The sequence below is a fragment of the Tigriopus californicus genome, chromosome 6 (assembly GCF_007210705.1).
Source record: "Tigriopus californicus strain San Diego chromosome 6, Tcal_SD_v2.1, whole genome shotgun sequence".
Taxonomy (NCBI): Eukaryota; Metazoa; Arthropoda; class Copepoda; order Harpacticoida; family Harpacticidae; genus Tigriopus; species Tigriopus californicus.
Genome location: NC_081445.1, coordinates 3871983 through 3887561, shown reverse-complemented (window position 1 = coordinate 3887561; position 15579 = coordinate 3871983). Strand labels below are relative to the sequence as shown.

At 41.4% G+C, this 15579-nt stretch overlaps 3 protein-coding genes across 4 annotated transcripts in view; 1 reads left to right on the top strand and 2 right to left on the bottom strand.

Annotated features, from left to right (window-relative positions):
- The window catches only part of LOC131882679 (lisH domain-containing protein ARMC9-like), a 6295-nt gene extending 1961 nt beyond the window's left edge, over positions 1-4334 (bottom strand). The window contains exons 1-12 of one of the 2 annotated variants that reach the window (XM_059229907.1): positions 4110-4334; positions 3813-4028; positions 3505-3745; positions 3315-3429; positions 2149-2365; positions 1823-2080; positions 1631-1745; positions 1512-1551; positions 1201-1450; positions 728-1058; positions 544-658; positions 218-415 (exon numbers count right to left, since the gene is read on the bottom strand). In XM_059229907.1, coding sequence (XP_059085890.1) covers positions 235-415; positions 544-658; positions 728-1058; positions 1201-1450; positions 1512-1551; positions 1631-1745; positions 1823-2080; positions 2149-2365; positions 3315-3429; positions 3505-3745; positions 3813-4028; positions 4110-4307 — 2277 coding nt within the window. In that variant the 5' untranslated portion in view covers positions 4308-4334 and the 3' untranslated portion in view covers positions 218-234. The remainder of the gene's footprint in view (positions 1-217; positions 416-543; positions 659-727; positions 1059-1200; positions 1451-1511; positions 1552-1630; positions 1746-1822; positions 2081-2148; positions 2366-3314; positions 3430-3504; positions 3746-3812; positions 4029-4109) is intronic. The other variant, XM_059229908.1, reaches the window with a different exon arrangement.
- Positions 4335-4414: 80 nt separating this feature from the next.
- LOC131882685 (uncharacterized) lies at positions 4415-6834 on the top strand. The gene is made up of 5 exons (XM_059229918.1): positions 4415-4559; positions 4627-4766; positions 5081-5764; positions 6310-6549; positions 6617-6834. The coding sequence occupies exons 1-5, from the start codon at positions 4496-4498 to the stop codon at positions 6752-6754; spliced, it is 1266 nt and encodes a 421-aa protein (XP_059085901.1). The 5' UTR covers positions 4415-4495; the 3' UTR covers positions 6755-6834.
- On the bottom strand, positions 6743-13767 carry LOC131882687 (lisH domain-containing protein ARMC9-like). The gene is made up of 4 exons (XM_059229921.1): positions 13006-13767; positions 8348-8536; positions 7253-7513; positions 6743-6997 (listed from the first exon to the last, which is right to left on the bottom strand). Exons 1-4 carry the CDS (start codon positions 13114-13116, stop codon positions 6743-6745), a joined length of 816 nt encoding a protein of 271 aa, XP_059085904.1. The 5' UTR covers positions 13117-13767.
- Between the last annotated feature and the right edge of the window lie 1812 nt (positions 13768-15579).

Sequence of the window (15579 nt, the reverse complement as noted above, 5' to 3'; positions counted from 1 at the left end):
TTAACAAATTTGCAAAAAGCCTATTCACCATTTTCATATTCATTTTTACGCCATGCTAAATCCAGTTTAGCTCAACTTCTTGACAAAGCAATATCANAGTTCAAAAAAGGAGAAAAGTGACGCGAAGCAAGCTCTGCAAGTCAATAGAATATTTTTTTTAACTTTCTGTCGAGTTCAAAACTACGAACGAGGATCTTGGGAGTAATCGGAAAGGTACCGTAATTGTTTTTGTATCTACAGAATATTGATGTTCTGTGTTCTAAATATGGTAGATGTGGATGTGGTGGATGTGTCTAGATCGCCCGAGAGAGTTGAAGAGAGGAAAGTGAGTTCCTGTTTGGATATCGAGAGCGGAAGCTTCTTCCAGCGTTTTCTTGGCGAAGGCGGGGAAGACACCAGAAAACCCTCGATTTGACTGAAAGCACATTTAAAATGGCACTTACGAACCACGCCAAATAAACTCAAAAGTCAGATGAACTCAGTGTGAAATCTGGTATGGATCAAAGGCACAAAACTAGATCCACCCTCTAGCAAACCAATCACCTTAAAGGACTATAAGGAAAAGTCATGGAAATGGTCCGTTTTTCTCCGGACGAGGATTTCAACCTTGTAGCAGCAGGATTTGGCTCTGGATCAGGTTGGCCATTGGTCTCTTTATCTGAAGACAAGCACGTTTTTAGTCCCTCTAATGAGTCCACTCCAACTGCAAACATGCCATAGTCCTTACCCACGAAATTGTTAGGCAATGGTGGAAGGACCGTCATGCTTTTGGATGTGAGCATGGATTCGGCCTCCCTTGGCTTTAAGGGTCGCTTTTTCACACCAGACTTGCTTCTTTCTTTGGCTCCAGGAACCGCCACCTCAGGGGCCGATTCCTTGGAAGCATGAATCGGAACGGGGGGCAGAGGAATGGCAGGATTTAATGGCTGGCTTTTGGATCGTTCGATGGCTTCGGAATGAGGATTGGTGTTCTCCTTGGTCAAGCTATGACTACCTCGTCTCCTCTGAAGAGATTGATGCCTTGGCTTGGCTTTCGCCTCATTGTTAGAATTAGATCCCTAGATCCATGAATTTCATATAGGTTTCGAGAATGCGCAATAAAACGTAATTCAGCTTAATCTCACGGAGCTGAACAAAGAAGTCACAAAACCTAGGCTAATTGGCCAGCTATTTGATTGGAACCATGACAAACTGCCTTACCGCATCTTTTAAGATTTGAGGAATGTCGGAGCGTCCCTTATTTTCCCGCAGATTGGATGGCTTAACTGGATCAGTAACCATGACTACTCCGTCGTCGGAAGAGACTGAGTGTTCCACTAGTGGTTCCTGCACTTGAAGAGCACACTTTACGGTCTCATTGGACTCAGTCGGACTGATTGAAGAGCCAGTTGTGGATTTGGAACGTATCGGGGACTCCATCTCTTTGACAACAACAGGTGGTTTCTCAGCCCTAGAAAATATTCAAGTGCCAGATTAAAATCAGGGCCTCTAGCTCATGATGACTTTCTTACGTTGGACACGCCGTTTCCAAATCGGTATCAAATATAAGAACTGGAGGTGAAATAAACACGGATATTAATTAGCATTGCAGTCCCAAATGAACGGAGTTTCAAGTTTTGGGGCGAATTACTTTTTTCAGATACGATGAAGTTCTTAACAAGGAATTCCATGCCAAAATCGTCATCCTCATGATGGATCAATGGATCATTGGCGTCGATTTCGTCTTCAATCTCAATATCTTCATCCTGTGTTGAGTTAGAATGTTTGGACAACTTCACTTTGAGCTTGAACCAACTCATTGCATACAGTATTTAATCCTTACCATACTTTCATCGTCATCCACCTCACTGATCGTGCTGGTTGACTCGTCAAATGAGGAACCACTTTCTTGAGATGTAGGCGATGAACCTGTGGTTTGGCACAATTGGTCCAAAATGTGTTCCAATTGTGGCTTGGCATCCTCATCGACTTGGGAATGAATCTTTTCAATGTGCTGCTGAAGGTCCATTTCCACCGCCTTTAGGGCAATTTGACGGTGACTCAAAAGGCTGAACAAAGTCCCGTTGAGGTACGGAAAAATCTGAAGGTCAAGAAGGTTGCTGCTGGTCTTAAAACAAAAGTGATCTTTTTAAAATTTTGTAATCACACCTGTTTGAGGTTGAGGGCTAGGAGGGTTCTTAATACTTCCAGGACGTTGGACACAATTGGCAAGCACTTCTCTTTGCCCGATTTATGGAGGCATAAATTCATAAAGAGAGCCGTGGAATATTCCAATCCATAGAGACTCAAGTCTTGGCCATGCTCAAGAAATCGCACCAACCATTCCACTATTCCGAGGTCAATCATTTTTTTTCGAATGAAGCATCTATCCGAAAAGAAAATTTTATGAAACAGAGTTAACATTATTTTCTCAGCTCCATTGGAATCGATTTTTCAAAAACTTTGAATGATTTGTTGTGATTCTAACTTAAAGTTCAGGATTTTACTTCCGTCATGCGCTGTTGGCACAAGTGGAACAATAAAAGGACATGTTTATACAATGAAAACGTAAATCAGAACATAACACTTCGTTGCATTGACGAAAAGGCATCGATCTCCTAAAAGCGTGGTGACAAACTACATTCATCCAAAAGACAAAAATTCTCGACAATATTCGTTATTCCAAAAGTAATCGGACATAGCTTCAGAATGGAAACGCATTTTCTTCTAGAACAACATCCTAGCCTATTTTAAAGTCGATGCAGATGTGACGGTGTCAGAATAGCCGTCAAAGATCATCTTCAGAATTAGTCATTTGAAGCAAAAAAAATTCAAGGAAAAATTTAGTGCGGCACCCTGATTTTTGGGCATTTTGGGGAGGGAGAATTTGGACAGGCAACTTGCACAGTGATTCAAATGAATTTTCAACCCTCGAGTGAGTTGCGCTACAAAAGTCAAAAAAGTCATTTTTCGTGAAGTTATGTCACTCCACTAAGTCAATATCAAAATACTTTTTGCTTCAATAAGACGACAAATTGAAAAAGGAATAACAAAGCCAGTCTACACCCGTTGCAGGATGGCACCGCAGGTTGGTTTGCCTGAATTCTCCCTCCACATCACGGATTTTTTTCTAATTTTTTCCCTGATTTTTTTTCTAACATTGCTAATACGCACCTGGCACACCTCCGTTTTCAATCGGATCGCTTTTTCGACGAGCGTTATTCTTCTCACTAAAGAGGTCTAAGCTAGCAGGAGCTTGTCCTAGTTTCTCATTGTACACATTTCACCTCGAATAAAACAGCTATAAAACATGCATTCATGTTCCTCGTACGTACTTCAAGCTTAGCTTTTGCAGGGTGGCGATTAACATCAATATGGCATCACTGGAATGGCGAAGACCCGATTTGACCAAGCACTCGATCACCTTTTCGACAAAGATATCACAATGGCCTGGAAATTTTGATTGTTGCAGTTTTATTTTTTAGCTGACTCGGAACGAAAAAGGCCTTTATCAAGGCTACGTACCCAAATAGTCCCTGCCACTTTTTAAAGAAGCAATGGCGTTGAGCATGCGGGATATACATGAATACAGAATGAGGTTGGGTGGGATCTCGTTGCCATAGTCATCGTCGTGTCTGCCCAGATTGGCCAAAATGGTTTCCTTCACACTGGATTGGCCTTCTTTGGCCTTCAAGTCCATCAAATCGCAATTTAGATAGCTCTGAAGGACACTCGTCCGCTCTCCATTGGCACTCTGTGTAATGAGCTGAAAGATAGATGAGGCTGCTCACAAATTTTGAACCCATCACCTCATGATCAACCTATCAACCTACCCATCTGAGAGCCTGCCAAAGCGTCAAAGCATCTCGGTTGGCCACGTTTTTGACCAGGTCGGATTTGATTTTCGTAAAATTAAGTCGATCCTTGAGAATGACTTCTTTGATCACAAATGAAGTTTCAACTGAAGACAAAGGCTGGATCTCCTTCACATGGGAGATCTTGGGCCCCTCAGTGGGAGGAGACAATGGGTATTTCCCTCCAGTTTGCCACTATCAAAAACAAATGATAGAATGATAATAGGTTTACATCATTACTTTGAATTTCAGAGGATCTAGGTCAGCTTGGCTAACCTTGGGATTGAGTAAGAGTTCTTCGTTGACTTTGGGGATTCGTCGTAAGGACTTCCCTGGTGTTTGAGGTGGAAACAGCTCGGGATAGATTCGACTACAGTTTCCAAGGATCTTGTCCCATTGGATCATATTTGTGCTGAATGTCGTGCTTGCTGATTGAACACGAGATGCTGGAGACGACGTCATCCTCGCCACCATTTCTAATCCGCTCGTCAGCTCTTTCGTGACGGCTGAAATATCAAGCGACTCTTATCAAGATGACTATATAGTACAAGTAAACGTGTGGCAATTAAGAGGGAATGTTTATCTTGATAACCACACCCTGATGAAGTAACAATTAAGGTCTATTACAACTAATTTCCCGTGGCCCAGTTAACATCAAAAAAATGGACAGGTTAGGTTTCGTGCTCTTTTTGGTCCTCGGGGCTTCAACGACTTCTTTGGTTTCGGGTAAGCGAGATGCTCCACCTACCGTACTTGCATGTCGTCTTTGCTCAATTGTCATGTGTAATCTTAGCTCAACAGGATTGGACCAAGGATATGTTGGATGCCATGCAACAGCTCCTCACCGGCGACACCTTCGAGTTTGATCCAATTTACTTGGCCAAATTGTATTCATGCTTTGATAAGATTGACCCCAAGCTGAAAGAAGCTCAGGTACCTAGATAGCCTCAAAAATCTCGTAATTTGTGAGTTTTCTTTGGAATTATCTTTTCACCTTTCCACATCTCAGTGGCCCAAAGAGGGAAAGCCTATGCAATTGAAGTAAATTAGAAATTGTCTCGTTTTTGGAATTTAGCGTACCCCTTATCCTTTTATGGAAACAAAAAGCAAAGCGGGAATCACAGCTTTTCATTTCAGTAGTACATATATAGAACTGGGGATTATGTTCCTTGCAGCTGTCAGAAAAGATACTGAGCACTTGTCATGCATGGGTTGGGCATAAAACCTATGTATACTTTTGTATTTAGGACCTTGCTTGGCAAGGCATGGTGAACTACCACGACCAAAATGGACAACCGGGGGATGAGTGGGGCAGCTGTCTTGGCAACGGCCATTGTGCCGTCTACTTTGAGCAGAACGCGACTCAGCAAATCTTCCACAACATCACCATCTACGAGCCTTGCAACTATGCCTCCAATGTTCCCTACTACCACGTGACCACTCAAATCTGCGATCATTGGGACCTGTGGAATGTGCCTGCCGATGTGCGTCACGCCCTGGGCACTGTATTTGCCTCGCTAGGCTTTGGATCCTCGTTCTGGCACGGCAGTCACACTTATGCCGGCAACGTGGCCGATAATCGTGTCATTGAGGTCTTGGCCTATGTGGTTCATCAAGCGAGTTTGCAGAACCTCAATGTGAACTCCACGGTCCTCATGGACCTCTCCATGATCAAGCGACCCTACTCTGGTGTGGAGATCAAAGCCCAACTCACGGACATGTTTTTGGAACAATCTCCGGAACAATGGGCTGAGACCATCAACTCGTTCGACATGCCCAACTACTACAAAACCTTCGCAGGAATTGTGTGCACTGTATTCTCGGTGGCGTTGGAGAACGAGACCGCTGATCAGATCATTGATGCTCTCATTGCACTCTTCAGTTTTCCGCCAGAGGAAGAGGTTTTCATTAAGGAGCATTACCTGCCAGAGGTAACTTAATATCTGAGGTCCTTTAATCGATTCGGTAAAGAATGGCTATCTATTCTGTGGGCCTCACATCTTTATTGTGGGGTACAAAAAAGTGAGGCTTGACAAATGCCAATATGGCTGGCAGAGTGAGGGCTTATCCAACCATTTCTTCAAATGATTTTACCTGACAAGACGGATTGGACCAAGATTTTAAAGACTTTCACTTATTGAAATTCAAATTGGAATCTAAAACAAGCCTCAGAAAAGGAGGGAAAACCCTATTCAATAAGCAGTATTCCTTTGTGATTTGGACTTCAAAATTATCATTAATAGAAGCCATGTTGATCCCGGTGTAAATTTTACTTTCTGTTCGTTGGTGTTTTGTCAGTAACCCTCCAGCCACTGATAAGTAGACAACAATGAAATGGAAGTTTTGAACATTCGGTCACTTTTGAGGTTCTTAAGGTTGAGAAGACTAACATTATACGTGTTCAAACGCTTTTCGTGAAAGAATTGGTTGCAGCCAGACCTTTACGAAAATCGAAAATAATCTGATCCAACTCCAGATGAGAGCCTTGACAGCCACTTTGAATTTGACCACGGAGGAGAAGTTGGTGGTTCAAGGCAATTTCGAATCCGCTCTCATCAAGCTCTTGTACGCTTTCGTGTGGCAAGAATGGGCTATTGGAGAAAATCCCATCATCTATGATCCCGCCATCAACGAGCAAGGCGCTGATCTGATCCCCGTGATCAATGCTTTCGCCAACTCTCTCAACACATTCCCCATTTATGACCAAGATGTCCAAGTAGGCTTTCTCATTTCATTCCCAAGTCACTTTTCAGGCTCAATGAATTTGCTCAAAATCATTTTAGGATGGCGTGAACTCCTATCCCGGAGATGAATGGTGTAACGACTACTCGCCCCATGCCAAGTGGCATCTTCAAGCGGCCAACGGACTGATGGATCTGGTTTTCTTGGGCGATGACCTTCACAAACTGTTAAAGGCGTAACTTACCAATGAGCTTCTGATAATCTTTGCGCAATTGCTGATGATTGGCCACAAGAACGGAATACTTCTTCTTGAGCTTCATGGCATCGTTTTCTTTCATGACAAAGTGTTGGTAGATTTCCTTCCCAGGTCCAATCGAATTCATGAGCACGAGCTTCATCAATTTGGAACTGAATTGTTCCGACAAGCGGATATCACTCAAATAGGTGCGAAGGTCGTTCCTCAATCTCATCCAATTGTTGTACTAAAGCATTGGGTTTAAAAAGCAAATTTAGACGGGTTGGAAAACAACATGCAATAATCCTCGGCAGCAATCGTTCTTTTCTCAGTGTTCATAGAAAAGGCAATTTCTATGCATGACTTCCAAGTTAACATGTTGAGTGGCTATTAAGGTTGGCTCCTTGATTGCTTCATGAGCGAGAGTTTTGTACCATTGAGACGAGATGGGGATAGTTACTGCGTTCCATTTGTCATCGTCTCGGTATCCAAGTCTACGTACCTCAAAGAGTCCCTTAAACGTGGGATGATCTTGTGGATTGGTAACAAATGGAAGCGCGAAGTAATGGATGAACTCTTGTTCATTGCTGAGGGCGGTGCCTTCGCGATCGAAGAAGTCGCGAATGGTCTGGAGACAATCCGATGCAGGAGACAAACTCTCCGCAATTTTCCGACAGCAGAAGTAGATATGAAGTCGGAAATTGATCTTCAGGTAGGAGGTGGTGTCATGGACATGAGGAACGGTTCCAGGGTCATCCCAAATCTGTTAGTAAAAACAGACAGCTATTTTATGTTTTCTTTTTCAAACCAATCACTGCTTAATTCGACGCCCTCTAACATTATCATAGAATCCGTAGGCGTTGATCCATGACAGGTTTTAAATCTGAGTTGGATAAGTTCTTGAGCAAATTGCCAGGCAACCCTATATTCTGGTTAGCTAAACCTGTCAACTCTAAGTTGTTGGAGGATCTGATATTAAATCAACATAAGGATCAGTAAAAATTTTCAAAGACTCCTTTTATATTTCATTTCGTTGAAATTTAGTACAGTTCGAATTTCAGTGCATTTTATTCTCCAAAGGTGTAAGGAAGTCTGCAAAAAGTTTGTACAATGCCGGGAATTGCATTCAAATAATTCAGATAAAAAGTGCGCAAAAAGTAAAGGTCAAATACGGCAAAAAGAAGAATTGTCCATCATTCCCATTGAGCCGCAAAAAATGGCAACACCGACATTTGTATCAATTTCAAATTTCCCGTCATTTGTATTCAATATGAATAAGGCTGCATGCTGCTTAATAATTGTAATTTGCATGACCTGTTATATTGTGTTTGATACTTCTTTTTCGCACTCTTGAGCACTCATCACCAAATGATGTTAAAAGAAGGCAACTTTTCCCTGATATCGCAAATGCCATTTAGTTGTTACTTCACTTCACAAGTTGTCCAATCCCCTTCAGGGGACTCAAGGCCTTGAAATCACGAAACATCTGCATTAATTAACTCGTGAATATATGGAAAGAATGTCAATATAATTTTTTTCTTTAAATTCTGTTCTCTTTTCGAAAATTCGATGCCTTATCGGACGAAATGAGACGCACGGTAAAAAACGCATCCTCATAAGTGTTATCAAACATGTCCACGAGTTCCTCGATGGTTCGCTCCGACACGATTTCTTCTTGAGAGTCCACACTATCGTCCTCAATAGCCTCGTCAATGGGAACTTGGAGCTGGTTGCATTCCCTCACGAAGGTTTCTTGTGATTGAGTGAAGTGGGACTTTTCCAGGTACTAAAAGGAACAAGAAAAAGAGGTCTTATCCGTATAGTACGAAGTTGTAGTAGTAACAACCGTAGTGTTGCTGCTCATAGTGGAACGACAAGTGTCGTGCTTGAGATCGTGATCATGTCATGTCTACCTCCTAGGAGCCAAACCTGCCAAGAAATGGGTCAGAGAAGGTGCAGTTTCATAATTATGGCAAAGTTGGATGGCTGGAAGTGGGTCCTGCACTTTCTGCGAAGCACACTTCCAAAGTGGAACGAACGAACGAACGACAAGGACACGCTTCAAAGGGAGGCGCTTTGAAGGAACAACAACGTTGCAGATTCTCCTGATCTAGTTCCCGTTCCCATATTGCTTTGGGGTAGTCCCGCCAAGAATCACGTTCCCTGCTGTACCGTACATCCGCTAGTTCCCGTTCCCATATTGCTTTGGGGTAGTCCCGCCAAGAATCACGTTCCCCAAAAAATCCCAACTTTTTTGATGAATACATACATCTTACTAAATAGAGATAAAGAGAGAAATAAAAAATACAATTCGGTAGATTGCAGTTAAGTGTGGAACAAGCGGTTATTTCTGGCTTTTATTCCAAACAGGTTCTTCCCGCCAATGATATCTGATTGTAAAAGAAATATAACATAACTGGACTCTCTAAAATATTTTGATTCAATCAAGTGTGCTTGTTGTAATAACGCTTTCTTTGATTGAAATTTACTGTCACGACAACGCTATGCTCCCATAAGTGGGTCAAAATCCAACACTTTTTTGCGATTGTTCCTACATTTTTCTGATGTCTACCCATTACGAACAACATTTTGAACCACAGGGGCAGACAGATTGGATTGTTTTATGACGGGCCAGCGCTAAAATTTCATAAGAGAGGTGGAAAGGATGCCAAAGCGCTTTAGCCCTAACTACTGCCCTGTAGTCCATTCAAGTTGCATTGATTAATGCGAGATTGATGTGCCTCTGTCGGCAGTTTGCATACCAGTACCGTCGAGTTTGAATTTTTGAATGCTTTTTCAACTATTCCGTTTAGTCTTATTAATGATTTTTTGAACTTGTCTATATGGCTCGTAACAAAATCTTTCTTTGCTTGATCTACTCAAAATAATATCAATATGCATAGATTTCTAGACACTGGATGTCGAACGACCGACCCCTCGGCTGGGAAAACAGTACAGTAGATGGTCCCCTGGGAATTAATCACAAACAGGTTTATTGTCCTGTTTAGTCAACCGAGTGGGCGGTCGTCCGGCATCCAGTGTCTAAAAATCTATGCAATATGATATCATGGATCTTTCACTCAACCTCCCCAACGAAACGTCAGCTGGCTTGTCAATCAAAGTTCAACACAAGGCGGCTCTATCTATCTCTACTGTCTGAGTAATAGAGCTGCATTCTGACTTCGAATTAACAAACGAATTGTTAGGCTATTACAGTATACAAGTCTAAATTAATTTTCTTTACCCTAGTTCATTGTCATTGGGGAGTAAATTCCCAAAGGCGGTTGATGAGCCAAAATAGAAAAAGATAAAACTGTCTGGTGGCTTTCTTTTTTCCGACACCATTTTTTTCGATAATTCAATAATTTTGTCGACAAGTCAATTGCAATGCGAGTTTGCCTGCGTCTAAAATAGGGGCTTTTACGAGATTTGAGAACGCAACCGAAGTTTTAGTGGCCCCCTAAAGCTCCTAAACATGGCTCACATTGGGATGGCAATCAAATTCTGGGTTTTAGACGAGGTCCCAAAATTTGACGAGGTTGACAAGATTGTGTGCAAAGTTGGACAGGACACCTGTAGTAAAACCATTGGTGGTTAGGTGCAACTAGAGCCACTTTAACAGAAGAGTACGCGCATGAGTTTTTTGGTCCCAAAACGTCGTTTCCATTGTGTTGTGGTTCTTCAGTTCACCCCCAAGGCGGCTTTTTCTATGTTATGTATTTACTTCATTTTTGTTGCATTTAGCAAGAAAATGAATCGGGTGCAAGATNCAAGGCGGCTTTTTCTATGTTATGTATTTACTTCATTTTTGTTGAATTTAGCAAGAAAATGAATCGGGTGCAAGATTTTTTAATTCTATTGTGTCTGCGACCGTAAAAAATAATAATTTAGCTGATTCGGAAGGTTGAGATTCACAATTGATGCAACCTTAGCCCTGGATTGGCAAAAGTGATGCAAATATTTTGTTAAACTACCATTTGCCAAGCTTCAACTTAAGGTAGAAGTAAGTGTAATATCATTCGTATTCATTTCCTTTATTTAAAAATGTCAAGTGTAATGGAATTGAGAGTGGAGTAAAAACTGAAAGCGTTGTTGAAAACATCAAACAACAAGAATATTGGCATTCAAAAACGTTCATGGATACGAATTTGGCATCCCTGAATGGGCGGACACAAAATTCTTTAGTAAATTCCAACGCGTCTTCAGGCCTACATCCCTTCATTATGCGTCAGACCAGGTTAAATCAGGTCGAGTTTGATTACACATTTGAATCAATACTCGAAACATTTGTTTGATGGATAAATGTAGACAAGTAAGCCAAAAAAGGATAACACAAATGTAATGAAAATAGGCTCGCACTGTGTATGAAAATCTTTCATCATCATCATTATAAAGAGTGAAAAAAACTATTCACAGTCACCCCTTTATATCGCCGTTTTCGGATCATGTGCTTTGAACTTAGACGTGTTTGATTTGCCTTCAGGATTGCCAAAGTGAACTCCAAACATGGCCCAAATCATCTTAAAAAAGGGGCGATGAAACTAGTCATGCGGATCATCACATTCAATTAACAAAACGCACACAAAAAAAAAATTCTGTGTAATTATGAGTTTCCTACTGCATCCTAGCTTAAAAACAAAGTCTTGACATTTCGTATGACAATTGTTTTAGGCGCACATTTTAGCATCCATGTGGACACAGCCGGAAGCAGAGTCGCGTTACAGTAAAAATCAGATATAAGAGCATCGTATATAAGAGCAAATCGGATATCAGAGCAGGAATGTGAATCCCCGAATCAAATTATATAGTAAAGTATAGTAAAGTAGCATCGGATATGATATAAGAGCACAAACTTTTGGGCCACATCAGATATAAGAGCAGAATTGAAGGCGGCAATTTTTTTTTAATTTCTCGCCCTCACCAAGAAGTTTTCGATGGAAACTGGTTAAGCCATTCATAAAACCAAGTTTTCGACCGCTTTCTCATAAAACAAACAGTCATACATAATGGCTTCGGCCAAGAGAACCACTTTTTCCATCAAGGAGAAGCAAAAGCTCCTTGCATTTTGTTTCATTTTTCTCGATTTTTATGGTTGCATTTTGTTTGGACCGTACACCTACATCAAATTCTAGCTTAAAATATGTTTTCTAGCTTCAGTTTTGCCTCTGGAGCCGCGGAACTGGAGCATCGGATATAAGAGCAAAAATTCACGGCCCAGAGCTGCTCCTATATCCAATTTTTACTGTATCAGGGATTGTCAGCCTTCCGGCCCGACTAATTTTGTCATTTTAAAGGTTTAAAGACTATAGAATTTTTTAAAAGATGCACCCTATTCATTTTCTTGCTACGTTTGACAACAATGAAGTAAATACCTAACACAGAAAAACCGCCTTGGGGGTGAACTGAAGAACCACAGTGCAATGGAAACGACGTTTTGGGACCAAAAATCTCATGCGCGTACTCTTCTACTATAGCGGTTCTAGGTGCAACTAGCTCTCATCCAATTTGGACCAAAAGAACTCTTAAAATAAATGCATAAACAGAGACCCTTTCTTTCTTTCACTCAAAGTTTTTTGAAGACTGCCTCTTCTTTTATACATGAACTCCTCCGTATTAGGGAGTGTCAATCGAGAAGAACAGCTACTCTAGGTCAAAACTGGGGCCTATGTTATAAAGAGTTTGTCCAATGTCCAATAAGTACTTTTTGTGATCAACGTCATAGATGCCGAAAACCTGGATGTTGGACAACCAATGCTTGAGTTGACTAAATAGTACAATAACCTGTTTGCAATCAAGGCCCAGTAGATCATCCATTGCAGTGTTTAGCTGATGATTTTCCAACATGGAGTGCCCAGAAATCTATGACATTCATCACCAAAAGTTAGTACTGGACATCAGACAAAATGTTTATAACATTGACCCGCAATGTTCGTTTCCTAGAAATTTCTTTTTTTCTCAGACCTTTGTACATGGCCGGCAAATTGATCTTGAAAATGTAAAGAATGAATTGCCAAATAGAGTACAAACCCTTTTCTCAACACCTTTCCTCGGGTCAAAATCTGTCACAGATCTGTCAAAAGAAGCGTTTTAGGGACCGTGAATGAAATTTCTTTCCAACATGCTAATTGCTAAAACATGCATCCAATCCAATTAAATTTTGCCGAAATTGTAGATAACATTGCAACCTCTGTGGACCGATATGTAGTTTAAGTGTGGTCCAATTGTACTATCAACCATGCCTCTTCCCCGTCTTACCTCTTTGATGTAGAAGTTCACCGTTCCAATGAGCCCATATCTCAAGTTGGATTGAGCATCCGGGCTTTGCTCTTCGCGTCTCACCAAAGGCCGTCGCTCCCGTTGTTCCATCACTGCTCACTCAATGGAAGCACCTCTACCCCACACTCACTTGTCGTGCTCCTGGGGCGTTCCAGATTTCTGGAAATTGTGACTTTTCAAATATTTTGTTTAGTCGAAGACGCCTTCGGTCTCCTCAAGTTTTGCCGGCCTTTTCAGGTCTTGTCCCACTGTGTTCCACCCTCCAGTCTTTGCTCCACGGGAAGGAAGGAACGGAGGAACGAACCTCTTTCTTCTTGTCAAGCACAATGCCCAAAGCCGATATTCGGGTGCCAAGTGATGCCATGGAACAACCCAGTCCGTCGGTTCCACGACTAGTCACAGAGTGGGATCAGAATTTTGGAACACCAACACTTTCTTCGTGATGATGACACACTTTTGGCTCGGAAGAAGACATTGCTTTAGGGGGAAAAAGCCCACTTGGAGCATTTTGTTTGGATTTTTGTCTTTTCAAAAGAGTGTTGCCACATCCGGCTTGTGATTTTTTCCCGAAGCCAATGCGAGGCTCTGTACCCGGTGAAGGCTTGTTCCAAGACAAATGGGAGCTCTATTCACTCTCGAAATGATCATTTATTACCATGAACGGCGAAGAAAGGTTGCTGCTACCGCTGCCAAGGATTTTGCCCCGAGGCTAAACTCACTTTCGTAAGAGCAGGTTTTCTTTTAATTCGGAAGGGAAAGTTCACGGTCAAGTGGATTATGTGCTGGCCGCCCAAGGGACTTTCGTTCGGGGGACAACCGAGTCACCAAGTCAACCAAAACTCAGTGTGGTGCATCATGAATGCACAATCCTGATTGTCCATTGTCATGGATGGCCATGACTTTTGTTAGTGCTGGTTCATGTACGTACGAATTAAAAGAAATTATATTTTTCTTACTAATCTAGTTCATAAGATATTATATAAAATCAAGCTTAAACCTACTTTGGCCACAAAGAAAAATCTGGTTGCTTGGAATCATGAAGAAACGCGTATTTAAAACTATTCAGCTTTCTCAAGGTGGTTTGAGTGTGATCAGTCTGCTAGAAAGCACTTTTCACTTGCAGACCAACCAACGCTCTTCACTTCTATTGAGCTCTCAGGTCGGGCCTTCTTCTCATTCGTTTCTCTTCTGATTGGAGCAACGACCAAATAAAAGCAACGACTTGGAAGACGCATATATAGTAGATATGATAAGTGCTTTGGGTTTCATTATATAAGGGGGTATTATAAAGCATTGAAGGTGAACCGGATTAATATCAAAACTCAATCACAATTATGTTATAGGGCTTAAGATGCCGGACCTAGAATAGCCTAGCAATCCCCAAAATATTCCCCTCATTGGACGCCAAAGGTCCAAAATCCACTCCTTAAATCAAATATCATAGCGGAGGAGAGTTAATGTAGTGGTTAGCATTTGTTTTATACAAGATTGTTTTTGTCTTTGCTGTCCGGTCGTGGTTCAAACCTCTAACCAAGCAAACTTTGGAATGCATCCAGCTAAAACAAAACCATAACATTTCAAGGCGCAATTTTTCGATGAAACCAGAGTTTAGGAAATACTACAAGCGAAAGCAACGTCAAATAAGCAATCAGATTCTCGACTCGGTACGATTATCTCAAAAACACCTTGTTACCAAATTCCGATCTCTACTGTCGTCTCCAATCTTTGAGGCCTCATAGACGTTCAGTACTGAGCTAGAGTGGACAAGGCTGACTTTAAGCATGAAACGTGTTTCGTCTTCTTATGGTTATGGGGACAGGAAGGAAGAAAGCCCCGTTTGGGATGGACTCAACAATAACGAACACATGTTTGGATAGGCTTTAAGGCCTAAAATTGAACAGAGAATGATAATAGTATGGTGTTGATTTTTTAATCTTTTTTTTATCATGAATCGCATTTAAAAAATGTGAGAAACAGTTTTGGCTTGAATAATCGATATTTTTTGCGGATCTTTCTCGCTAGGCCGATGATGGGAGTAGTGAAGGTTGTACTTGGCTATTGATACATTTAACGGAGGATTGAACATGACAATTTGCAAAGCTAGGATGCTTTGTGACAGCTTTAAAACAATTAGCAGAAAAAGGAAATAAAATCAACATATATGGATTAAATATATTTGTTCAGTAATAGACTTCTGAGCTGTCGCATGTAAAGGATACCCTATCTCCATTTTCAATTATCCTCAGTTACAGATGTCAACAAATGGTTTGAGGCAATCAAGTTTTTTCTGATCTGTTGAATCTTTTGATGTGTTGTATTTTCTCACATGTCGAGTTTTCTTGCGTATTGAGTATTCTGATGCATGGATGTTCTGACAATTTATGCAATTTTTCTATCTTTGATTTTCCTTCAGGCATGTGAATGCTTGCCTGAAAAACTCGGGTCGACAACGGAAAAGTGGCCTGTTGACAAGTTGAGCGGACTGAATGATTAAAAGAAAAAAGTAAAAAGTACGCACGAGCGGATCGACGCAGAAATTGATGTGTTTCAACC